The sequence below is a fragment of the Hypanus sabinus genome, chromosome 17, assembly GCF_030144855.1.
Source record: "Hypanus sabinus isolate sHypSab1 chromosome 17, sHypSab1.hap1, whole genome shotgun sequence".
Classification (NCBI taxonomy): Eukaryota; Metazoa; Chordata; class Chondrichthyes; order Myliobatiformes; family Dasyatidae; genus Hypanus; species Hypanus sabinus.
In genome coordinates, this window is record NC_082722.1 from 42,120,156 (window position 1) to 42,146,724 (window position 26,569).

Here is a 26,569-nt window from a genome sequence, read left to right on the forward strand (position 1 = left end):
TGCCACAAAGATCGGGCAGACACTGATGCATGAACTTCCAGTGTTGATTATTGACAGGCATCTACTCATTTGGATCTCTGGCATCTGGCAGCTGTTGATATCATGAACATGACAATCAATTCTGTGAAGGAACTGCCACAGGCAATTAAGAGCTTAAAGCATTTTTGATCTAATATTATAAAATATTTTACAGATCAGTAAAAAAAAATTGGAAGAACTGATTGAGATAGGAAATGAAATATAAATTCTTTGCAAAGTTATTTTATTTTAAAATCTACTATAATTGAAATGTTTATGTGAACAAATTATAATTATGTAAAATAGTTTGTATTAAAAGATTACTCTAGGGACCCAAGAAATCTATTAACAAAAAAAAATGTGTTTGTATATCTTTAAAATCTCATTCAGAGCTCATGCAACAAAGCACACTATTTTCAGCATATTTTCCTTTGTAAATACCTGAAGCTCATTTCAAGTTAAGTTGATTTCTCATGACACTGTTGAAGGCAGCAAACTATGTAGCATGTGAAGGTAGCTTGATATTATGTTCCTGATATCCTTGTAGTTGGAGGAAATCAAAATCATCATGGTAAATAATACAGCTATAAAATACAGGACCAGGATTTTGTATTGGCTTTTTTTTTTGCTGTTATATGAAGCCCACTGAATCTGTTCAAGTGGGAAAATGCTGATAGATGAAAGACCATTTCAAGTTCACAGGCAGCTGCAGATGGATAAACTTTGGCATAGCTGGCTTGTCTAAGGGTAATTGGTGCACATTTAGACCCAAACCTTGGCATAGCTGACTTATCTAAGGTTAATTGGCTCACATTTGAACTTAGATGACATGATAACAAGGAAGAAACATGGTGCTGGTGTCCAGAAAACAAGGGGGGCATGGATTCAGCAGCAGAACAGGGACAGATCGTGCAGCTGATCAGCACACAATGATGATAAATAATAGCTTGCTTGGATTTTACAGCTGGAAGATGAACCAGGCTAAAAAGTCAGGTTTTAAAACAATACATCTGGCCCAGAATGACTACCAGTCTATGTGTAGAGCAATTTACAGGAGATCAGTGCTGAGCCTGTAAGTATGTTCGGGCATTTAGAGGTCAGGGAGGAGGAAGTGTTGGGTCTCCTAATGAGAATTATGGTGGATAAGTCCCTAGGGTTTGATGGGATTTACCACAGATTATTGAAGAAGGCAAGGGACGAGATTGCTGGGGTCTTTACCAGTATCTTTGTGTCCTCTCTAGGCACAGACAAGGTCCTGGAAGAATGGCGAGTGGCTGATTTGTACCTCTGTTTAAGAAAATCCTGGGAACTATAGACCAGAGAGTCTCTCAAGTCAGTTGTAGGGAAATTACTGGAAAAAATTCTTAGGGAGAGGATATATGGCCTAATTAGGGGGAGCCAGCATGGCTTTGTGTGGGGCAGGTTGTGTCTTACCAACTTGACTGAGTTTTTTGACAAAGTAACGAGAGATTGATGAAGGTAGGACAGTGGATATTGTCTATATGGATTTTAGTAAGGTGCTTGACAAAGTCCCTCATGGGAGGCTAATCCAGCAAGGGGTACACAGCAAATTGGCTGTTTGGTGTCAGAACTGGCTTGCCCTTAGAAGACAAATGGTAGTGGTTGAAGGACTTATTTGAGCTGGAGATCTGTAATTAGTGGTGTTCCACAGGCCTCCTCTACTGTCAAGAATGTCAATCCATGGTCTCCTCTACTGTCGAGATGAAGCCACTCTCAGGTTGAAGGAACAACACTTTATATTCTGTCTGGGTAGCCTCCAACCTGATGGCATGAACATTGATTTTTGTAACTTCCATTAATGCCCCTCCTCCCCTTCTTACCCCATTTCTATTTATTTATTTATGTATTATATATTTTTTCTCTTGTTCTCTCTCTTTCCCTCTCACAATAACTCCTTGCCTGTTCTCCATCTTCCACCAGTGCTCCCCTCCCTCTTTCTTTCTTCCAAGGCCTTCCGTCCTATGATACTCCCCCTTCTCTAGCCTTGTATCCCTTTTGCCAATCAACTTCCCAGCTCTTAGCTTCATCCCTCCCCCTCCTGTCTTTCAGGTCTCCCCCTCCCCCTCTCACTTTCAAATCTCTTACTGCCTCTTTTTTCCCATTAGTCCTGACAAAGGGTCTTGACTCGAAACATCGACTGTACTTCTTCCTATAGATGCTGCCTGGCCTGTTGTGTTCCACCAGCATTTTGTGTGTGTTGCTTGAATTTCCAGCATCTGCAGATTTCCTCGTGTTCCACAGGGATCTGTGCTGGGACCTCTGCTGTTTGTGATGTATGTAAATTACTTGGATGAAAATATAAGTGGGTGGGTTAGTAAGTTTGCAGATAATACAAAGATTGGTGGAGTTGTGGATAGTGTAGAAGACTGACAAAGAATACAGTGCACTATAAATCAGTTGCAAATATGGACAGAGAAATGACAGATGGAGTTTAACCCAGATAAATGTTGCACCTTGGTAGGACAAATGCAAGTGGACAGTACATTGCTAAGGGCAAGATCCTTAACAGTGTTGCTGAGCAGAGAGGTCTTGGGATCCAAGTTCATAGCTCCATGAAAGTAGCTTATACAGGTCAATAAGGTGCTTAAGAAGGCTTATGGAATGCTTGCTTTTATTAGTCGAGGCAATGAGTTCAAAAATCAGGAGGTTATGTTGCAATTTTATAAAACTCTAGTTAGGCCATGTCTGGAGTATTGCATACAGTTCTAGTTGCCCCACTACAGGAAGGATGTTGGTTGAGGCTTTGGAGAGGGTGCAGTAGAGGTTTATTAGGATGCTGCCTGATTTAGAGAGCATGAGAGGCTGGATAAATTTGGGTTGTTTTCTTTGGAGTGACTGAGAGGAGATCTGGTAGATGTTTATAAGATTCTGTGATGCATAGATAGATGAGGCAGGGAGTATCTTTTTCCCAGGGTAGAAATGTCTAATACCAGAGGGCTTGCAGTGAAGGTGAGTGGGGTTAGGTTCAAAAGGACGTGGGGGTAAGTATTTTTTTACACAGAGAGTGGTGGATGCCTGGAATGCACTGCCTGGTATGGTGATAGAGACAAATACATTAGAGGCTTTTAAGTGACGTTGAGATAGAGGAAAATGGACATTGTGTAGGTAGGAGGGATTAGTTTTTGAAGATTTTTTGATTTACTTTTTAACTGGTTCAGCACAACATTGTGGGCCAAAGGATCAGTTCCTGTGTTCCTCTTCTATTGGCTATGTTTTAAGTGATATGCCATAGTGGTAATTATAATTCTAAAAATAATAGTAATGGTTCACAAAGAATCTAATAAGAAAAAATTATGCCTTTGTATGCTCTTAACATCTCATTCAAAAGATTAATCATTCATATTGTGATAAATTACTACAAAGCATAAAAATTGTTGTAGACTTATCCCACTGAGGCACTAACAGCACTAGGGCTTTTGCTTTAAATTTCATGCTTGCAGAAATCCAAAAACTATTCTTCTTTACATGGCACAAGGATGGTGATTGCCAATCATTTTACCGTCATCATTACTGCAAAAATATAGGCCAATATCTTGTTATGAACTATTTCATCTGGTCTTATCTACTTTAGAGAGAAACCCTGAGCCGAAGGACACTATCAGAAGAAAATGGGTGAAAAGTACTATCACTAAATAATTTAATTTGATTATCACAAATCTATAGCAAATTACTTTCAATTAGGCATGTGATGGAATCTACTTCTAGTTTCTGGGGTGGACTGATTTGCACTATGAGTAGATTTGCAATTCAGGAGGAATTTCTATTCCCTGATTATTGATTTACATTATTTTTGACTTTCTGTCTATTACAACTTGTTTGTGATTGTTTCTCGAATCTTTACCAGACTTTACAACCTAATTTATTGCCTTCAGTTTGAAAGTCCATGTTGCAATATAAAATGTGTCGCAGATTCAGTCTATCAGGTCAAAACATAAAATGTTGGAAATACTCAGAATGTCAGGCAGGATCTGTGAAAAGATAAAGAACCTTTCAAGGGATGACCTTTTGTCAATAGAAGGAAAAGCTAGAAATGAAGCAAGTTTAAAATAGTCAAGAGAACACAAATGAGGATCTATGGTTAGATAAGTAGATAACTGATTAGTCACACATACCCTAGTGTTTGGTATACTTTGAATTATCTAGGTAAAGCAGCCCACAGTTGCACAGTATTGATACCTAGTTACCTTGCAGGATTTCATTGCTTATTTTTATTCATATGATTTAGAGAAAATAATTTATTTTGTTGCCAAGTGTTGCTACCTTCAGCTGAGATAATCTTTATTCAAACCTGATTAAATACAAGAAAGTACTTGAGAGAAATTTAAAATAGTAATATATCATTCTTCTAACTATACAGTTAGCAGCAGAGCATTGTGTCATTATTTTGTCATTGTGTAATAGAAAAGTAAAATGAAAACAAATATGTCAGAAATACTCAGCCAGCAGTGGAAGAAACAGTTGATGTTTTGGTTTAAAAACTCTTCAGCAGTACTTGAAAGAAAACAAAAGAAGTTACCTTTGCTACAGAGAAGTTGGGGGAGGGACATTGTCTGATAGGGTGAAGCCAGGTTTACCTTTGGGAGTAAGCTGTTTAACAAAGTTATCTGTCCATTGAATAAATGAGAACAGCTGGAGAGTGAAAACATAGGCAAAAAATGCATTGATATAACAGGAAAAGCAGGAAAGACATGCCCAGGTGATGAAAAAACGGAAACAAGCTAAACAAGCTGAGCGGCAGATGGTCATCTGATATAGTCAGAGAAATCAAGTTAACTGAAGTTGTAAAATATTATTAATATTGAAGTCTAGAAGGTTACAAATTGCCAGACAGAAGATTAGATGGTATTCCTCAGTCTTCTGTTGATCATCATTGTAGCAATGCGGGAAGCCACAGAACAAACAGGTCTGAGTGGGATGTAGAACTAGTGGCTGGCAAAAGGAATCACAAAGTCACCCCTATTGACGGAGAGCAGTCAACCAACCTGAGATTGATGTCTCCATTGTCAGAGATCACTTGGTGAACAGCAAAGTTAATATGCTACGTTGGAAGTGAACTCCTAGGATTGTGTGAAGGGAAGAATGAACCATGGAGTGTCGTAAGAAGGAAGCTGGCTTTAGAGTATGGAAGAATTGACCAGGAGTTGTGCAGAGGAGAAGGGAAGATGAACCTGCTCATGGTATTTCTTCAAAGGAGGCAGAAATTGCACAGAAAGGTCTGTTGAATGCTGAGGCTTCTGGGTTGGAAGGTGAGGACCAGGATAACCCTATCATTGTTCTATCCTGGAGGAAATCAGATGAGAATCCTTCTGCAATGGAAATGGATGAGATGTGTACAAAGGCTTTATTAACAATGGTAAAGGGGAAGTTGTGGTTCAGGAAGAAAGAGATCTCTCGGAAGCATCTAATCATCAGTCTCATTATCAAAGATTTAAAGTACATTTATTATCAAAGTATGTATGCAGTGTACAACCCTGAGATTCATCTTCCACAGACAGCTACGAAACAAAGAAAACCAAGGAACCCGCTCAAAGAAAAACATCAAACCCCCAACACACGTAAAAAGAAGAAATCATGCATACAGCAAAAAACAAAGAATATAAACACAACAAACCATAAAGTCAGCAAAAGACTTCATTATTATTATTCAACCAGCTCAGTTCAGTCCAACCCAGTGCTGTATCTTCAATATCTGCGAACCACAGAACCAGTCCACCCTGATCAAAATCCCACCAAATACTAAAACACTAGAATACTACAGCACAGTACAGGCCCTTCAGCCCTCGCTGTTGTGCCAACCCCTATATTCCTTAAAAAAGTACTAAACCACACTACCCCGTAACCCACTATTTTTCTTTCATCCATGTGCCTGTCCAGGAGGCTCTTAAATACCCCTAATGTTTTAGCCTCCACCACCATCCCTAGCAAGTCATTCCAGGCACTCACAACCTTCTGTGTAAAAAAGCTTACCCCTGATGTCTCCCCTAAGCTTCCCTCCCTTAATTTTGTACATATGGCCTCTGGTGTTTGCTATTCGTGCCCTGGGAAACAGGTGCTGGCTATCCACCCTATCTATGCCTCTCATAATCTTGTAGAGCTCTATCAAGTCCCCTCTCATCCTTCTACGCTCCAAAGAGAAAAGTCCCAGCTCTGCTAACCTTGCCTCATAAGACTTGTTTTCCAATCCAGGCAACATCCTGGTAAATCTCCTCTGCGCTCTCTCCATAGCTTCCACATCATTCCTATAATGAGATGACCAGAACTGAACATAATACTGTAAGTGTGGTCTCACCAGAAATTTGTAGAGTTCCAACATGACCTCTCTATTTTTGAACTCAATCCCCCTACTAATGAAGCCTTTCATCCCTTGGGCCTTCTTAACTATCCTAACAACCTGTGCAGTGACCTTGAGGGATATATGGATTTCAACCCCCCCAAGGTCCCTCTGTTCATCCACACTCTTAAGTAGCCGACCATTAACCCTGTATTCAGCCTTCTGGTTTGTCCTTCTAAAATGCATCACTTCACACTTACCCAAATTGAGCTCCATCTACCACTTTTCTGCCCAACTCAGCATTTTGTCTATATCCTCTTGTAACCTTCGACAACCTACAGCTCCAACCACAACTCCTCCAATCTTTATATCATCCGCAAACTTACTCACCCATCCTTCCGCCTCTTCTTTTCTTTTTCAATCTTTTTATTATTATTATTAATAATATCAACATAATAAGATTAATACATAGATAGTGGGATTACAAACTTACAAATTTAAACAACATGAAAGGATACACAAGCAATAGTTACAATATAATTAAGTCTTCCCAAATCATGAATGATACAAGTAACATATAAACAAAGCAAAACTAGGTTATATCATAATATATATTAAAAAAAAACAGAAAAGAGAAAAAGAAAAAAAATTATGCTAGAAAAACTAATCTAACAACCTAATAACTAATAAAGAGAAAAAAAGAAGGAAAAAAAAAGAGAGAAAAAAGAATAATAATGAAAAATGGGCTGTTTATCATATCTATTAAAAAAAAATCATCAGTGTCGCCAACTCCAATCCTCTCAACATATGTATAATCAAAACTGGAAAAACGAATAGGTTTGGAACAGGGTCGCATTACATCATATGAAAATATTGAATAAATGGTCTCCATGTCTTTTCAAATTTAATAGAAGGGTCAAATACAACACTTCTAATTTTCTACAAATTTAGACATAACATAGATTGAGAAAGCCAATGAAATACGGTAGGGGGATTAATTTCTTTCCAATTCAACAAAATAGATCTTCTAGCCATTAATGTAAGAAATGCAATCATTCGACAAGCAGAAGAAGATAAATGGATTGAGTCCATCATTGGTAAAAATTGCAGTAATAGGATGAGGTTGTAAATCAATGTTCAATACCGTGGAAATAATATCAAAAATGTCTTTCCAATATTTTCTCAAAAGCGGACATGATCAAAACATATGAGTTAAAGACGCTATCTCAGAATGACATCTGTCACAAATAGGATTTATATAGGAATAAAAACGAGCCAATTTATCCTTGGACATATGAGCCCTGGGCACAACTTTAAACTGTATTAATGAATGTTTAGCACATATAGATGATAAATTGACTAACTGAAGAATTTTATCCCAATTCTCAATAGGGATAGTAAGGTTAAGTTCTCTTTCCCAATCATTTTTAATCTTATAGAAGTGCTCTGAATGTATTTTCATAATTATATTGTAGAGTTTTGATATTACACCTTTCTGAGAAGGATTTAGTTCTAACAAATTCTCCAAAATACCTGAAGACTCAAGATTTGGAAAGGTAGGAAGTACAGTATTTAAGAAATTCCTAATCTGTAAATATTTAAAAAATGAAATCTAGGCAAATTATGTTTATTAGATAATTGTTCAAAAGACATAAAACAATTATCCAAAAATAAATCGGAAAATCGTAGTAATCCTTTAGTCTTCCAAGCTGAATAAGCTTGGTCTATAATAGGATAAAAAAAGAAATTGGATACAATAGGAATAGTTAAAACAAACTGATTCAACCCAAAAAATTTCCGAAATTGAAACCATATACGTAAAGTATGTTTAACTATCGGATTGTCAATTCGTTTCTGCAATTTAGAAAGAGCAAAGGAAAGAGAAGACCCTAAAATAGAACCCAATGAAAATCCTTGTACAGATTTAGTTTCCAGGTTCACCCAATGAGGGCTAAAAGATAAATCCCAATCCTTTAACCAACATATCAAATATCGGATATTAACTGCCCAATAATAAAATCTAAAATTAGGCAATGCCAATCCACCTTCCTTCCTTGCCTTCTGTAAATATTTTTTACCTAATCTAGGATTTTTATTCTGCCATATATATATATATATATATATATATATATATATATATGAGGAAATTTTTGAATCAACATTAGCAAAAAAAGATTTCAGAATAAAAATTGGTACCGCTTGAAATATATATAAAAACTTGGGTAAAATAATCATCTTAATAGCATTAATCCGACCTATCAGAGATAAAGATAATGGTGACCATTTAGGGAACAAACATTTAATCTGATCAATTAAGGGTAAAAAATAAACCTTAAATAACTCCTTATAATTTTTTCTAATCTTAATCCCTAAGTATATAAAAGAGTCATTAACTTCCGACTCTTCATCCAGGTCATTTATAAAAATCACAAAGAGCAGGGGTCCCAGGACAGATCATTGAGGCACTCCACTAGTCGCTGACATCCAGGCAGAATACTTTCCTTCCAGTACAACCCTCTGCTTTCTTCTTCTATGCCAATTTCTTTATCCAAACAGCCAAGATTCCACTGTTCCCATGCCTCATGACTTTCTGGATGAGTCTGTTGTGGGGGACCTTGTCAAATGTCTTGCTAAAATCCATGTAGACCACATCTACCACCCTACCCTCATCAATTTCTTTTGTTACCTCTTCAAAAAGCTCAATTAGGCTCGTGAGGCATGGCCTTCCCTTCACAAAGCCATGTTGACTATCCTTGAGTAGACTGTACTTCTCCAAATGCTCGTAGATCCTATCCTTAAGAATCTTTTCCAATAGTTTGCAGACCACAGACATAAGACTCACCGGTCTATAGTTCCTAGGATTCTCCCTATTTTTTAAACAAGGGAACTACATTTGCCATTCTCCAATGATTCAAAGATCCTAGCTACTGCTCCAGCAATCTCTTCTCTCACTTCCCACAGCAGCCTGGGGTATATCACATCTGGCCCTGGGGACTTACCAACCTTGATGTTTTTAAGAAGATCCAACACTTCTTCCTTAATCTCCACATTGTCCAGCACGCAAGTCTGTTCTATTTCAACATCACCCTGATCAAGGTCCTTTTCACTTGTGAATACTCTTCTGTTCTTCACATACACATAGAACGCCTTGGGGTTCTGCTTAATCCTACATGCCAAGGCTATCTCATGCCCCCTTCGGGCTCTCCTCAGTCTTTTCTTAAGCTCCTTCCTGGCTACCCTATATTTCTCATGAACCTCTCCTGCTTCTTATATCTAACATATGCTTCCTTCTTCCTCTTGACAAATTGCCTCACATGTTTCGTCAGCCACAGTTCCCTTTTCCTACCATTTTTTTCGTTGTCTCAGTGGGACAGACCTATCCTGAATCCAGCACAAGTGGTCCCTAAACTTCCTCCACATTACTTCTGTGCTTTCACCCTTGAACATCTGTTTCCAATTTACTCTTGCTAGTTCCTACCTCATCCCTTCATGGTTAGCCCTTCCTCAGTTAAGTACTTTCACATTTTGTCTGTTTTTATCCTTTTCCATAGCAATGCTGAAGCTAAGGGAGTTGTGGTCACTCTCACCAAAATGCTCCCCCCACCAAGAGGTCTGCCACCTGACCAGGTTCATTACCCAGAACTAGATCCAGTATGGCCTCTCCTCTTGTCGGCCGGTCCACATACTATGTCAGGAATCCTTCTGGAACACATCTGACATATTCAGCCCCATCTATCCCCCTTGAAGTCAGGAGGTGCCAGTCAATATGAGGGAAGTTGATATCACCCATAACTACAACCTTGTATTTCCTGCACCATTCTTAAATTTGCCTGCTTATCTGCTTCTCAGTGTCCCGTGAGCTAATTGGGGGCCTATAGCCTACTCTCAGCACAGTGATTGATCCCTTCCTATTTCTGACTTCCACCCACACCAACTCAGTGGACACTCCCTGTGCAGCATCCTCCCTTTCTATAGTCGTGATACTATCCCTGACCAGTAATGCTACTCCCTTCCTTCTCTACCTCCCATCCTATTCCTTTTAAAACACCTAAACCCCAGTACCTGCATCAGCCAATCCTGCCCTTCCTCCAGCCAAATTTTAGTAATGGCTACATCGTAGTTCCATGTACTGATACATGCTCTAAGTTCATCCCCTTTATTCCTAGCGTTGAAATAGACACATTTCAACCCCTCTAATTGGCTACATTTATGTTTTGTCCCCTGCCTGTCCTTCCTCACCAACTCAAAACACACAGCATCATGCCCTTGTCCTTCTACCCTAATCTCTGCACTCACATTCTGATTCCCACCCCCCACCAAACTAGTTTAAACCCTCCCCAACAGCTCTAGCAAACCTGCCCGCCAGGATATTGGTCCCTTTCCAGTTCAGGTACACCCTGTCCTTTTTGTACAGGTCAGACCTTCCCCAGAAGAGATCCCAATGATCCAGAAATCTGAACCCCTGCCCCCTGCACCAACTCTTCTGCCACGCATTCATCTGCCATAACTTCCTGTTCCTACCCTCACTGTCTCGTGGCACAGGCAGCAATCCCGAGATTACCACCCTTGAGGTCCTGCTTTTTAACTTCTTTCCTAACTCCCTATATTCCTTCTTCAGGACCTCATCCCTACTCCTGTCTAGGTCATTGGTCCCCATGTGGACCACGACATCTGGCTGCTCACCCTCTCTCCTGAGAATACCGAGAACTTGATCCGAGATATCACGGACCCTGGCATCAGGGGGGCAACAGACCATCTGGGATGTCCAGACCTCTGGACTGCCCTATCTACTGCCTCCATTACCAACTCCTAAGTTAATGAAAGAAACTTACCCAGCCTTACCTCACTGGGAGCAAGCTTGTCCTCCACCGCTTCTCGCCAAAGCCGCTCGAGCCAAAGCCTCAAAGCTCCACTCCTTCACTGGCCCACTCTGTTTCAGCTACCTCTCTTTTTATTTGTTGAGCTTTTCAATTTTCGATGACTCAATCTTTCTGCTGAGTCAGAAATGGCAACAAAAAAAGATTCAACTAGGAACACAACATAACATACACTATTGAGTCCAGTTCACAAATCGTGTCTATTAAACTTTGCCCAAGACTCAGGACCCAGGACCTCGACAGCATCAATTGAGCAAGAGTGGGAGAGAGAGAGAGAGAGGACATTCGTACACTGGCTCCTTCCTCTGGAAACAGGGAGACAGAGACTAGTCATTAGCAGGTAGTTGGCACTGAACACTGCCTGCCTTCCACTCTCGTCCTTGTTGATTTCAGTCTTCCTCAACACTTCAATCGGCAAGAAATGTAGTCGATCATGGGCTCGCGCCCTGTCTCCAAGCCACACATTTAACTTGAAACCTTATCGAACTCCCTCAGAATCAGCAAAGCACCAGATCGCTCAATCGACCTGAAAGTACACCAACAAAATGTAGATCACAGGATGCAACAGTAGTAGAACCACATTTGAAAGAAAAAGAAGTTGTTTCGTGAACCACCTGGAAGATGTTGCCCTTGGTTGCATTGTTCGCTGGTGCCATCATCTTCAGTGGATCAAGTACTACAGTGATGGGAGCTGTGAGAATGGAACAGGAGGCATAGTGGGATAAAGTTATGTAGTCAACATAGTGATTGGAGTTAGAGGACATGTAGAGAGGGTTTATGGATTCATTCTTATTGATGCATTATTTGTGAGAAAGAGGAACAAGAAATGATATGAAGAGTTAATTTATATTTGGTCTTGGTAGAGTTTTCCTAAAAATATATATATTCTTAATTTTAACAGTGGATACCTATTTTGTCAAATCTGAAGAATGGGGATACCCTTTGGGGATTTGCCTCACGAGACCCATTTCCAGTCTCAATTCATTTAGGGGACTATAATATGGATGGATTTCCTGATGCATTGGCCATACTGAAGAATACTTCAGGCAGGTAGGCTGATATATGTTTTTTCTTCTTCTTTTGAATAACCTTTCTAAGGGTGGTTAAGTGCTCTGTGAATTATTAGGTTTATTAAAAAATGCAATGCATGTCCAAATATGCAAATCTTAAAATATGTATTGTCAAAACATCAATGTGCAGCAGAAAGATTGCTCTTAATAAATGTAGGAGGGAATTGCTTCCAAGTGACTTGATAATTTTAACTCATTTTTAATATATGGCATTTCTGGGGATTGTATGTTTTTCTTTCTGCAATCGTGTTTTTCTTTCTGTGCAAACAGAAAAACCCTATAACCTCAAGTGTGGCTTAGAAATTGCAATCATACATCAGTGAAAGCAGACTTGTCCTGACTTATTACTGTTCTACCTCATATTTCCTTTGCTTGCATGAAAAGAGGTTTGGGAGTTCAGAAGAATACAATGTACAATTTCTCATTGTGAATTTTAAGAGCTGCACTCTAATGCTTCAGAACATATAGTATATTTATTTTGAGAATTGTCCCGTGGTATGTTTGATTAATGGTGCTTTCCAGTTGTTTTGATTTGTCTTCTGAGGTTGGGTATCTGATGTTATTGTATTCTTTCGTCGAATGGCAAAATCATCCTAAATCTCCCTTGAACTAAGTATCTGTTGGACCAGATCTGAATCTGAATCTGAAATCAATGGTCAACCTGGCTGTCACATATAGATAAGAATGAAAAATGCTGCGTTTCCTTCCCTGAAGTGAACAAGATAATCTTGACTAACAGCCCTATAGTTTTATGGCCATCATTGCTGATATCCAAGTTTCATGATATCAATTGAATATAAATTCCCCAGCTACAATATGAATTAAGGTTCTGAACGCATTAATCCAGGATGTCCAGGTGACCCAGCTGCTATACAGACTAGGGAAAAGTTTCACTCAGTATTGACTTAATTCATTAACCAAATCCACAAATTCTTAATATTATCATGAAATGGTACTATTTCACAAGTATGCAAAGGGCCCGTGTATTCCACATATTCTAAATTGATATTAGAGACTTCGAGGCTAACTTTTTATTGTCGAATTTCATTGTCGAATTTGCAGGATCTCCCTGTGACATTAGTTTCCTTTCACCATAAAACCTAAGATATATGAGCAGAATTAGGGCATTTAGGCAACTGCAGTGTTACGAATTGTAACAATTTAGAAAAGAGCCATCAGCAATCAAGTTCACACTTGGAGTCTGGTTTTGATGTTAAAACCACCATCTTTATTAGTATCTACTTATAATATAGCAACTTAACCAAGCTTCGCAAAAGTTAACAGTATTATGTGTATGTGTGTGTAAATATAACTCCCAAACTATTGAGCTTGGGGAAACAAGGCTTAGAGTCTTGAGATGGTAAAGCATGAAAGTTCAGTTCGTCCACGGAATAAATGATGGGAGAGAGGTATTTGTAATCCAAGATAAAATGTAGAGAGAAGGCAGTTACGTTGAATTCCACAGGTTTCACGATGGTAATTAATAAATATCAGTTGTCGAAGATTCTCCATCAAGCCATTCCAAATCCACATACAAGTCACCATCAAAGTGATCTGTCACAGGGATGTCGTCTTCAGGGGGTTACCACATAACATACCCAGGCAAGGGTTAACTTTGAGTGGTCCCACAGGACATTCCTTAATCCACTCCTATGCATTATACAAAGTGAAAGCCACACATTGGATGTGTACTGGATCGCTAATCAACCCACCCTTGTGGGTATAGCAGAGTTTCAAATTCCCAGCTTCGACAAGCTGGAGCTGCTACCTTTTCCGGGTTCGCTCCTCTCTCTCTCTCTTCTTCTGACTTCTGACTGTGACTGTCTGTGTCCTTGTTTTAAAGATAAACAAGCTGCGAGTCAGTCAGTGAATAACATCATAGTCCTGCCTCACTGAAGCGCTCTTTTAAATTGACAGTGCACAGTAAATGAAACCTGTGGGTTTGTACCAGCAGTCACTACTGACCCTTGAAGTGCTGGACTTCCACCATACTACCTGAGTTTTCAACAGTGAAGACTCATACAAAATACGTACTCAGTTTGTCTGCCATTTCCTTGTCCCCCATTACTACCTCTCCAGCATCATTTTCCAGTAGCCTGATATCCACTCTTGCTTCTGCTTTACACTTTATGTATCTGAAAAACTTTTGGTTTGCTCTTTAATATTATTGGCTAACTTACTTTCGTGTCCCATCTTTTTTTTCTTAATGACTTTTTTAAATGACTTTCGGTGCTCAAATTGCTCCCACATTCCAAAGAGAATGAATTGTCTATTGCACTGTACTGTATATTATATCTTCTCAGTTATCAGAAAACACTTAATACTGCTGAGCTACTCTTATTTCTAGCCACTTCCCTATTAACCAATTGACAGTACCGTGCAAAAGTCTTAGGTGCCATAGCTATAGACTTTTGCACAGTACTGTGAATGACAACTTGTGTAGGAGAAGCAGGATGGAGTTAATGAGGGTGGCAGAGAAAATTGGTAAAGAGAAATAAGGGGCGATGGGATTTTTGGGATTGCTCTGAGAGACAGCTCGCATAAGTCAGTTGGGTTGAATTGTTTTCTATGAGTACGTATAAAATGTGACGCATTGAAAGTACAATCTATGTATACAAGCTATCTTGTGCATTTATATTTATTGTGTTTTTTATTATTGTGTTTATCTTATTGTGTTTTTTGTGCTACTTCAGATCTGGAAAACAATTATTTTGTTCCTTACATTTGTGTACTGGAAATGACATTAAACAATTTTGAACATGTGCAAGTGAGAAGTTGGTTTAGAAAAGATTTCAAGACTTCCATTTACTTTAATTGTGATACTAAGCTGTTTAGAATAAGTAGTTTCTTGCCTCCACTACATGAATAAAAATAAACAAAATTGCATCTTCCAAATTATCACATGATTAATAAATTCTAAACTAATCTCAATGTTTATATATTGATTAATGATTATATTGAAACTCTTTTAAATTAAACTCTCTAATTTATGTAGTTTCATTTAAATAATAAGGATTTTTTAATTATTTAATTTTAGAGTTATATTTCTCGAATGCTTTGGAATTTGCTTTAATCTAAATTAATATAAAGTATATAAAGTAATTTTCTAATGAAATAAATCATATTACAGCAATGTAAAACAAAATTAAAAGTTGATTGCTTTACATTATAACAATGAAATGTTGATTACCATGGTAACAGATTATAACTGCTTATACCTTTTATAGCTGATGCAGGCTATAATCCACATTTAATGCATGGAGTAGTTGTTCCAAACAATGTTTTCCATGGCTTCATTTCTTATATGGCAATAATACAAGTGTAATTAAAATGTCAGGACCTATTGTATATTGACTTTTTTTATAAAGAAAGTCACTGTCTTCTGTAAATTTTACAGCCGGAGTGTGAAATGAGAAAAAATGACAAATTACATGAATTCCTATTGTCAATAAGCACACAATTAACTTTATTGATCAGTAGCAGAAAATGACTCTGCAAATTCAAATGCAAGTTGACCCATGCATTTCTTTCACTTGTAGCAACTTGAATGAAGTGATGTATTTTGACGTAACTCATTAGCAAACAATGAAACTGCCAAATTCTTCCTTAATGGCAATACATCTTAATCCATTTCTTGCAACTTACTCTAATTTAAACTCTTCTTTATTGACAATGTCACACCATCCAGAATACAACTGATCATAACCAGTCAGGGGCAGAAAGAGCAATGATAGGTGTGGATGCCGATTTTATCTGGAGATGTACAAGTTTGTACAAGTAGAAGGATAATGACAACACTCTGCCTTTAGCACTCGTTTTACATTCTTGAATGTACTCAATTTCTGCTCTCTCCCTCTAAGTAAAAACAGATACTGTAACCACCAGCTGCAGTATACACAAAGTGCACTGTTTTTTCTCACCAAACAGCACTGACGGCATCTTGCAAAGATACGGTGTCCATTGAATAGAAGGGCAAGGACACCCAGAAAGCACAACTGTGTATCTTGACCTGTAAATATATAGTCATACCTGCATGGTTACTGCAACTAAATCAGGAAAACCCTATCCCATAATATCTGAGGCATGGCTTTATCTAAATGTGCTGCATGCTAGCATCTCATCATTGAATAGAAAATAGCTAGTGGCCTTGTCTGCAAAAACCTGGAAATCAGCAGCCTTTTGGCTGGTGTCCAGTTATTTATTTAGGGATATAGCGTGGAATAAGCCCTTCTGACCCTTTGAACTGTAGCACCCAGCAATCCCCAATGACCCAGATTTAACCCTGACCTAATCACGGGACAATTTACAATAATCAATTAACCTAGCCAGTATGTCTTTGGACTGTGGGAGGAAACCGCAAAGCTTTCCGGTAAAATGGGTGGTGTACTATACTGACTACCCTTAGACTGACACCATCAGGTGATGACGGGTAATCCTACGCACGTGGTAGGATCACCAGTGACAGAAGCGTGAGAGATTAGTGCTGAAAGCAGAGCAGCAAAACAAAAGTCCCCAGCAGTAGAGCGGTTAATTTTCAAAACAAGATTTAAATCATTATCTGGAGATGTGAGTGCCAGTGTTGGCTGAGATTTGAACTCATGGACTGATATCATTGGGAAGAATGGTGCTGAAAAGGCCATTTCCTAAATTATTCAACAAATTAACAAACCATGGGCTTGTCTTTACAAATACTTTGCTTAATCAATGTGTTGACACAAAACCATAAGACATACACCAGCATACCTCTTACCACCTCCCAAAAATCTCTCCCATTGTCAGAAGACGTTGAGATATAAAAGGCATTCAAAGTACACATTTCTCCAGAAAAACAGATAGCTGCTAAACTGGCAATCACAATAATGTTAGCGGCATCCATCAGAGTTGTAGTAAAGCTCAAAAAGCAACCTAAATTGTTTTGAAGGCAGTACAAAAGTAAGTGCTAATACTCGTGAAGGCATCCAAGCACAACTCAGTGACTAAGTTGTAGAATTTAAAATTGTTGAAAAATGCCAGTGAGGCTTACACGGAAGCAATAGGCTTTATCTTCTTTGCAACTTACACCATCTCCAGCGGGGTCCCACTGGTGAGCACATCTTTCTCTCCTTCCCACTTTCTGCTTTCGCAGGGATCACTTCCTACGCAACTCTTCTCCATTTTGTCCCTCCCACTGATCTCCCTCCTAGCGCTTAACCGTGCAAGCAGAACAAGTGCTGCACCTGCCCTTACACCTCCTCCCTCACTACCATTCAGGGTCCCAAACAGTTGTTCCACATGAGGCAACACTTCACCTGTGAGTCTGTTGGGGTCATATACTGTGTCCTGTGTTCCTGGTGTGAGCTCCTGTATACTGGTGAGATCTGACGTAGCTTGGGTGACAGCTTCACTGAGTACCTACACTCCGTCTACCAGGAGGAGTGGAATTAAATAGCCACCTATTTTAATTTCACTTCCCATTCCCATTCCAATGTCTATCCATGGCCTCCTCTACTGTTGCAACACTCAGATTGGAGGAACGGTGCCTTGTATTCTGTCCAGATAACCTCCAACCTGATGGCATGAACATCAATTTCTCAAACTTGTGGTAATGCCCCCTCCCCCTTCACTATTTCCCATTCCCTTTTCCCTCTCTCACATTTCTTTGCCTGCCCATTGCCTCCCAGTAGTGCTCCTCCCCCTTTTTTTTCTTCCATGGCCTTCTATTCTCTCCTATTAGATTCCCCCTTCTCCAGTTCTGTATCTCTTTCACCAATCAACTTCCCAGCTCTTTACTTCACCCCTCCCGGTTTCACCTACCACCTTGTGTTTCTCCCTCAGTTCCCCCCACCTTTTAACTCTACTCCTCACCTTTTTCTCTCCAGTCCTTATAAAAGGTCCTGGCCTGAAACTTTAACTGTACTCTTTTCCATATATGCTGCCTGGCCTGCTGAGCTCCTTCAGCATTTTGTGCATGTGACTTTATCTTCTGCCATTTTTGGATTAGTTTGATATAATTGATGCAGGATTAAATGACTTCATGATTTGAAGAAGTACTCTGTGACTGGCAAAATCACTTTGCATCAAACCAAAAACATGCAATCTTATCAAAGGCTTGAAGTTGAAGTCCATGGGAAGTTTTAAGTAATCAGAAGCAAATCATGATTGGACAAGGCAAAAGAATTTAAACAGTTTGCTTAAGTGCAACCAAGATCTCGTGGATTCGCCATGTCAGAATCTTTGAAGATGGCAGAGTGCTGTTGAAAGAGATGCACTGGAGAGTGCTAGAAAGAGCACTATCATAAATTTCTGAACCAGGAAGCAGTGGTAACACAGTCAAGTTCATTCACAGCATCGTGTTTGGGATGCTTTATGTAGTCCTAAGAAAACTGATGAGCAATAAAGCAGATGAGTCACAACAAAGTACTTGGAACTGATAGCTTGCCTGTTGTAATTTGGCCGACAAATTATATAATTTTTCTTAAAATCTGGAAAACTACAGAAATTGCAATCTCACCAGGAAAGCCAACATTTTCAAAAAAAAAAGGAACTAGTTCTGGCTTTGATTGCTATCTAAGTATCGCCATCCTCTCTGCATTGCTGGAAGGATCTTGTTCAAGTCATTCACAAACAACTTATCCATATTATTTAATAATTACTCGCAGAGAAACATTGTTCTTTGCATTGTATAAAGGCATTAAGGTCATGATTTTCATGGCTAAACAGGTGCAGGAAAATTGTAAAGAACAACATCATATGAGACCTTCTGGATAACCATATAATTTCCAATGGAAAACCCGACTGAAGTTTAACTGAAATAGAAATTCAGTACCATCTTTCTTGTTCTCATCAGCATGTCGTCAGTATCAAGCACATGATGAATTGAAAACCTTTTAGACTGATTCTCGGGACAATCTACGAGTAACATCTTTCCCATCTGAATATTAGAAATTTATTCCAACTCTCTTTTTTATGTGATAACTAGTCTTTTATCCATGCCAACACATTTCTCCTAGCATTATGAACTCGTATGCATTACAGAGAAGAGAAAAGAAATGATGAAAGACCTGGACAGCCATATTATGACTTTTTGTAACATCCATTAGACCTTCTGGCTTGAAAATCAGGCATTTGATTAATCAAAACAATCCCCCACAACTTTCAACTGGATCCTTGGAGAAGACTGTCCTCAACTGTGAAAGACCACAGATTACTGTTAATCGCATAGTTGCAAAAAAACTCATACCAGAGGCACATATGTGTGTACTTAGGAATTATTCCTGCCTGTTATTGACTTTAGGTTCACAATCTTTTTCATTGCTGTAGTCAGTATCCTCCAGAGTTGGCTGCTAGGATGAATTTTTTAGAAAAAGCAAATTTCTTTTGGAATTAACAAGCTAGAAATTGGCTAAATCTTCACTAGCCTAGAAACAAAGGCAGGGGGAACTTAATGCAATGTATCATTTGCTTCCCTGTTCTTTCTCAATGTATTCCATTCATTCAAAATTATTCATACTCAATAAGTAGAACAACTACCTGGAAAGGTGGAAGCACCTTCACTCCAGGATAAAACAGCTTGATGTTTAATATATCAGATCATAAATGACGGAAAGTAAATACATTTATTTCCTGAGTATGTAGAAAATCCTGAATATGCAAAGACATAAATCACATACAGCACAGCAGCTGGTGCACGTTCTTGTAACTCCTGAATGACTTTTTGCCTCCGAAGTCATTGTTTTGGTGTGTGCTTCAATGGTATATGGTATTTTTAAAGTATTTTAGAAACTTGGTCTTCAATTCCTTTGAATTTTGCTGTACTGTGAATGTTAGAGATACAATATGCAATGGACATTATTAGTTTATTAGTTACCCAGAACAGTTAAATTTTGTCCCCAAATTCAGCAGATGATTACTTCTGAAAGTGGCAGGTTATTTTTTGGGTTACGGTACCATGCAAAAGTCTTAAACAGCTATATTGTATAGCTACGGTGCCTAGGACTTTTGCACTGTACCGTATATTATTTTTTTCCAGTTATCAAAAAACACTTAATATCACTGAGCTAAGTACTCTTATGTCTGTTTCCCAGCTACCTTCCTATTTTAACCAATATACAGCACTAAGCAAAAGCATTAGGCACCCTAGCTGTATATATGTGCCTAAGACATTTGCACAGTGCTGTATGTTCTTTAAATTTTCCAATGCTCCTTTATCTTGGTAAACATTAATTGAAAGCAGATGTTAGCTTTCACCTCCCCTTTATGCAAAGGCTACAGTTTTACACTACAGTTATATGCTTAATTTTAAGTGATTGCGTGGCTAGAATGTCTGCCACCTCTTTTCCTTCAATCTCAACATGGGCAAGGACCCATCAGAACTGGATACACAAACCTATACCCTGCAGCCTCAACGGAGGTTGTCCACCAGCATGTGTTAAATTTTCTGTTGCAAAGATTCAAATTATTTGTTTTTCTAAAAGAAACATTTATAGCCACAATTGATCTTGATTTTTACAGTGAATATCTTAAATAAGAGTCGGTAGTAACGTTTCTAGGAATGTAGATGGACACAAGGCTAGCATGGAAGGTGCATGTGAATAAAATTCTAGAGAAATGTAAATAAAGAACCCTCACTGTGCTCAGGTGCTTAGGTGGTTGTAATTTGGCTGCGAGTAGGAGGTCACTTAAACAAATGTATGTTGCTTTAATCAGATCTGTCTTTCATTTTGGAGGTGTTGGTTATGGGTCAGCCTCACCAGAGGTCTGGAATAAAGCCCCTAGATAAAGTTCAAGCTAAGTCATCCCCAATGCAGGCATTAATGGTAGAAATGGGTGAAGTACCTTTACATCTATTCAGGTGACAGTAAGCAATGGTCCATTGGGTTAATCTAAAGAACATAATGTTGTTCATCCAATATTGGCAACATTAGTCGAGTGTTGTGAACACTGTATTTGTAAGGTCTTCAGTTTTGGGTAGATGGGAAATGCATGGGCACAAAATCTTGGTTCTTTAATGTGGAATATGATCCCAGTGTGCCCCCTTCTGTTATTTCTCTATAGTTTTCCCCTTTGATTGTGGTTGATTTAAGCCTTCAAGAAAGGATCAAGATGAAGATTTATTGTATATCAGTGGTATTGGTAGTTCAGCAATATACGCAAGGCAGATATTATGGTTTCTTGCATCTCCATACAGATGGGTCAAAAGATCCATTGACAGGTCTTTCTGGTGTTTCTATTTACATTCCGAAGTTTCAGATAACTATTAAGAAAAGATTATCAGTGTTCACATCTGAGATGGTTGCCATTATTTTAGCCTTGGAATGAGTCAAAGAAGTGCTCCCTGACTTTGTACTTAAGTGCTCTGATTCATTTTTGATTTTCACATCTATTAAAATGGGCATTTCAAATTGTAGAGGTAACATTTTACTTGAGATTAGACAATCTCTGTTGAGGCTGCAGGGTATAGGCTTATGTATCCAGTTCTTATGGGTCCTTGTCCATGTTGAAATTGAAGGAAATGAGGTGGCAGACATTCTAGCCAAGCAATCATTTAATGTTAAGGATGTAAGTGTAGTGGTGCCTTTGCATAAAGGAGAGGCAAAAGTCATATTTTGAAAATCTGTTAAATAACGGTACAGTATATCTGGTTCAAATGCAGATCCTATGAGGTGCAAAGGAAACATCGATTGCTAAATTGACATACCTAGAAAACAAGGACACTTATGTCAGAATGCCATTTCTGGATTTCAGTTGGCATTCAAGACTATTGTCCCACAGACCCTGGTGAGCAAACTCCTACTCTTCAGTCTAAATATACCACTGTGCAACTGGATGTTGGACTTCCTAATCAACGGACCTCATAGTCAGGATACACAATGCTCCTCCCTCCCCATCATTCTCAACACGTGCTTCCCAGGACTATGTGCTGAGCCCATTGCTGTGTACTCTACTCACACATGATTGCATGGCCAAAAATTTGAGTAATCACCTTGTCAAGTTAGCCAATGACACACCAGTAGTAATGATGAAACGGCCCACATAGAGGAGGTGGAAAAGCTAGAGGGCTAGTACCAGACGAATAACCTCCTCCTTAATGTCAACAAGACAAAATGGTTATCGACCTTTACATCAGCAGTGCAGCAGTGAAAGCTAGAAGCAGTTTCAAACTCCTGGGAGTGTACATCACACAAAACCTCTCATAGTCCTAGAACACATCCTACAAGATCAGAACAGCTCACCAATGCCTCTACTTTATGAAGAGGCTGAAGAGAGCTGGACTATGCACATCCCTACTCACATCATTCTACAGATGCACTGTAGAGAGGATCCTAACAAGCTGCATCACTGAATGGTACAGAAACTGCACTGTGACTAACAGGAAGGCTCTACAACAAGTAGTCAAAGCGGCCTTGTGCATCTCCAGCACCAGTTTAACCGCCATCAAGGACATATATACAGAAAGGTGTCTGAAAAGGGCCAGTAACATCATGAAGAATCCCACCCACCCCGCTCATGAACTGTTTGTCCCACTCCCTTCAGGGAGGAGGCTATGTACCATCCACACCAGGACCACCAGACTCAAAAACAGTTTATTTCTTCAAGCAGTAATGGCTGATGACTTGTCCACCACTAACCCACCCCTCCATATCAGTCACCTTATGTACAGATATTTCTGTGCCTGCCATTAATTTATGGACAAACAATTAATCTGTGTACAGTATATAAACCACCTTATGCATTTATGTTTATTGTGTTTTTTTATTGTTTTGTTCTTTATCTTTTGTGCTGTGTCCAATCTAGAGTGACAATTATTTCATTCTCCTTTACATTTGTGTGCAAGAAATGACATTAAACATTCTTGAGTCTTGCATTCTGATCTTTGGGGTGGTCGCAGTTTAACATGGAAATTTAGTTAGAATATCACTGCCATTGTAATGTATAGAGTGTTTGACTTTCTGAAATGCATTGGACTTTTTGAGATTATTTGAGGTTTTCTTGGGAGGGGGATTTGGTGAGTATATTTCCTGTCTCTCAGACTCCAACTCAGTAGGTGGTGGTAATGCACTCTATGTTGGTCTGCCAACTGCCATTAAACTTTTTTTGTGAACAATTTTGGGCTCCATATCCAATAAGTGATATGGTGACATTGGAGAGAGTCCAGAAAAGGTTAATAAGAATGATCCTGTAAATGAAAGGGTTAATATATGAGGAACATTTTATGACTCTGGGCCTATATTCGCTGGAGTTTAGAAGAAGGAGAAGAGATGACATTGAAACCTATGGAATATTGAAAATCTTAGAGTGAACATAGAGAGATGGTTCCAATAGTGGAAGACTCAAGAATCAGAGGACACAGACTCAGAACAGAAGGACATACCTTTAGAACAGAGATAAGGAGGAATTTCTTTAGACAGAAAATGATGAATCTATGGAATTTGTTACTACAGATGACTGCAGAGGCTAAGTCATTGGGTATCTTTAAAGCACAGGTTGAAAGATTCTTGATTAGTAAGGACATTACATGTTACAGGAAATAGACAGGAGAATGGGGTTGAGAGGGAAAATATATCAACCATAATTGAATGATGGAGCAGTCTCAGTAGGCCAAATGGCCTAATTCTTCTGCTGTGTATTATAGTCTTAAGCTGATAATTACTTAATAAGGTAGGTTCCACTTTGTATAACAGTTGCAAAGAGAGTCTGACTTTATTTATTGATGATAAGTAGCACAGGCAAAACAAGCATTTGAATTAGGCTGGGATCAGTGTTTTTGCAAATGCAGCTGCTATGGTTGCAGATATGGCTTTAAACTAATGTGCAGAATGAAGGCTTTTGGTGAGTTATGGAAGATGCTAGGTATCAGTGAAGCTAGAGGATGTGGGGCAAGTGGGAGGATGTTGGAGGAAGTTTAAGTGGGAAGAGGTTATGATGAATGGCAATTAAGAAAGATGAAAGGAAAACAAGTTAGTTGTGCATGACAGTGAAAGAGATTACAATAACTAAACTGTTGCAGGGAGGAACAGAGCTTACACACATAAAATACATCTGAAAATAGAATTCCAAAAGAGGAAAATGCTAAAAGAATAAAATTAAAGCCTCCTATCAGAAGAAAGTAGTGATTGGAATGAGATGAAATAGAAATAAATGATATTATTGTGTAACCTTTTCAGAGTTAGAATTGTAAGGTGATCAAAATTGTGAACTAATTATTGATTCTTAACATTTGAGAGGGTTGGCAGAAAGGAGAAGAATTCAGTCACTTAAGAGAAATGAGATCTACTTTACTGAAAAAATTATCTTGGTTTAATAGATCAAGATATAAAATTGGAGGTAGTTCAGAGAATGTTCAATGTATCTCATGAGGAAGATTGATTCTACACTAATTCGAACAGGTGAAGCATAGTTGATACTGAAATATAAGATTATGAGGGGCCTTGACCAGGGAGATACAATGAGAATATGTCACTTCATCAGTGTATCAGAACAAAGCAGACTTTTTCAAAATAAGGGATTACATAGGACGGTGATGAATGGGATTTTTTTTCCCTTAACTAGTGATGAATTCTTAGATTTCTATGCCACAGGAAGATGTTTATCAGGAAGTCAATAATTGTGGGTTTAAGCAGGGAGGTAGAGCTAAAGTCATGACCTTATTGAATGCCAGTACACACTGTAGGGGCCCATATGACTACTAGTGCTCCGATTTCTTATGTTCTGACTTTGTTGTAACTGAGTCTTAGAATCTCCTTTCTTTTGAGTTATGACACTCATTATGTGAACGTTTCTGGGAATGAAAGGGTTAATGTATGAGGACCATTTAATGGTCTGGGCTCTTACTTGCTGGAGTTTAGAGGAATGAGGGGGATTCTCACTGAAACCTCTTGAATATTGAAAGGCCTAGATAGAGCTGATGTGGAGAGGTTGTTTCCTATAGTAGCTGAGTCCAGAACCAGAGGGCACGGCTTCAGAATAGAGAGCTGTCCATTTAGAACAGAGATGATGAGGAATTTCTTTAATCAGAAGGGGGTGAATTTGTGGATTCATTGTCATGGATGGCTGTGGAGGCCAAGTTATTGAGTATATTTAAAGCAGAGGTTGATAAGTTCATGATTAGTCAGGACATTAAAGGTTATGAGAAAAAAGCAGAAGAATGGGGTTGAGGGAGATAATAAATTAGCCATGGTAGTGCAGAATCGCTGGAGCGAATGGCCTAATTCTGCTCCTATGTCTATAGTCTTATGTACCTAGAGCTAGAGTCATAGAAAAGTACAGCACAGAAATAGGCCCTTCAGCCCAACTAGTCAATCAAAACTGCCTACTCCCATCAGTCTGCCTTGGTGCCATAGCCCTCCATACCCTGACCATCCATGTACATATCCAAACTTCTCTTAAACATTGAAATCAAGCTTGCATGCACCACTTCTGTTGGCCACTCATTCCACACTGTCATGACCCTCTGAGTGAAGAAGTTTCCCCTCACATTCCCCTTAAACTTTTCACCTTTTACCTATGACCTAGTTAGTAGTCCTTCCCAACCTCAGTGGAAAAAAATCTGCTGGCATTTACCCTGTAAATTTGTAAACCTCTATCAAATCTCCTCTCACTCCTCTACATTCCAAGGAATAAAGTCCTAACCTATTTGATCTTTCCTTATAACTCAGGTCTTCCAGACCTGGCAACATTCTTGTAAATTTACTCTGTACCCTTTCAACCTTATTTACACCTTTCCTGTAGGTTGGTGACCAAAACTGCACACAATACTCCAAATTAGGCCTCACCAATGTCTTATACAACTTCAACGTAATACTTTGATTTATTTTGAAGGCCAATGTGCCAAAAGCTTTCTTTACAACCCTATCTACCTGTGAATTATGTGACTGTGTTCCCATGTCCCTTTGTTCTACCACACTCCTCAGTGCCCTACCATTCACTGTGTGAGACCTACCCTGTTTGGTCCTATTGAAGTGCAACTGATGAAGATAGGGTGAGTGATAGGTGGAAACTTGACAAAGGAAATTAATCTTTGAAAGTATGAGATTGAGGTCCTGTTCATCGGTGGGAGAAATCAAAAGGAAGACTATTATCTAAACTTGGAGTATTATGTTCAGTTCTGGTTGCCTCATTATAGAAAGGATGTGCAAGCTTTAGCGAAGGCGCAGAGATTTACCAGGATGTTGCTTGGATTAGGGAACGTCATATGAGGAAAGATTTAGCGAGCTTTGTCATTTGGAGAAAAGGAGGATGAGAGGTGACTTGATGGAAGTGCACAAGATTACAAGAGGCATGGATAGAATGGACACCCAGGGCCTTTTTCTCTGGGTGTCAATGGTCAATATCTA

At 38.9% G+C, this 26,569-nt stretch overlaps 1 protein-coding gene across 2 annotated transcripts in view; it reads left to right on the plus strand.

Annotated features, from left to right (window-relative positions):
• itfg1 (integrin alpha FG-GAP repeat containing 1) overlaps positions 1-26,569 on the plus strand; it is a 246,169-nt gene that overhangs the window by 105,140 nt on the left and 114,460 nt on the right. For both annotated transcript variants that reach the window (XM_059992924.1, XM_059992925.1), the window contains exon 10: positions 12,089-12,237. In XM_059992924.1, the coding sequence (XP_059848907.1) occupies positions 12,089-12,237 (149 nt within the window). The remainder of the gene's footprint in view (positions 1-12,088; positions 12,238-26,569) is intronic.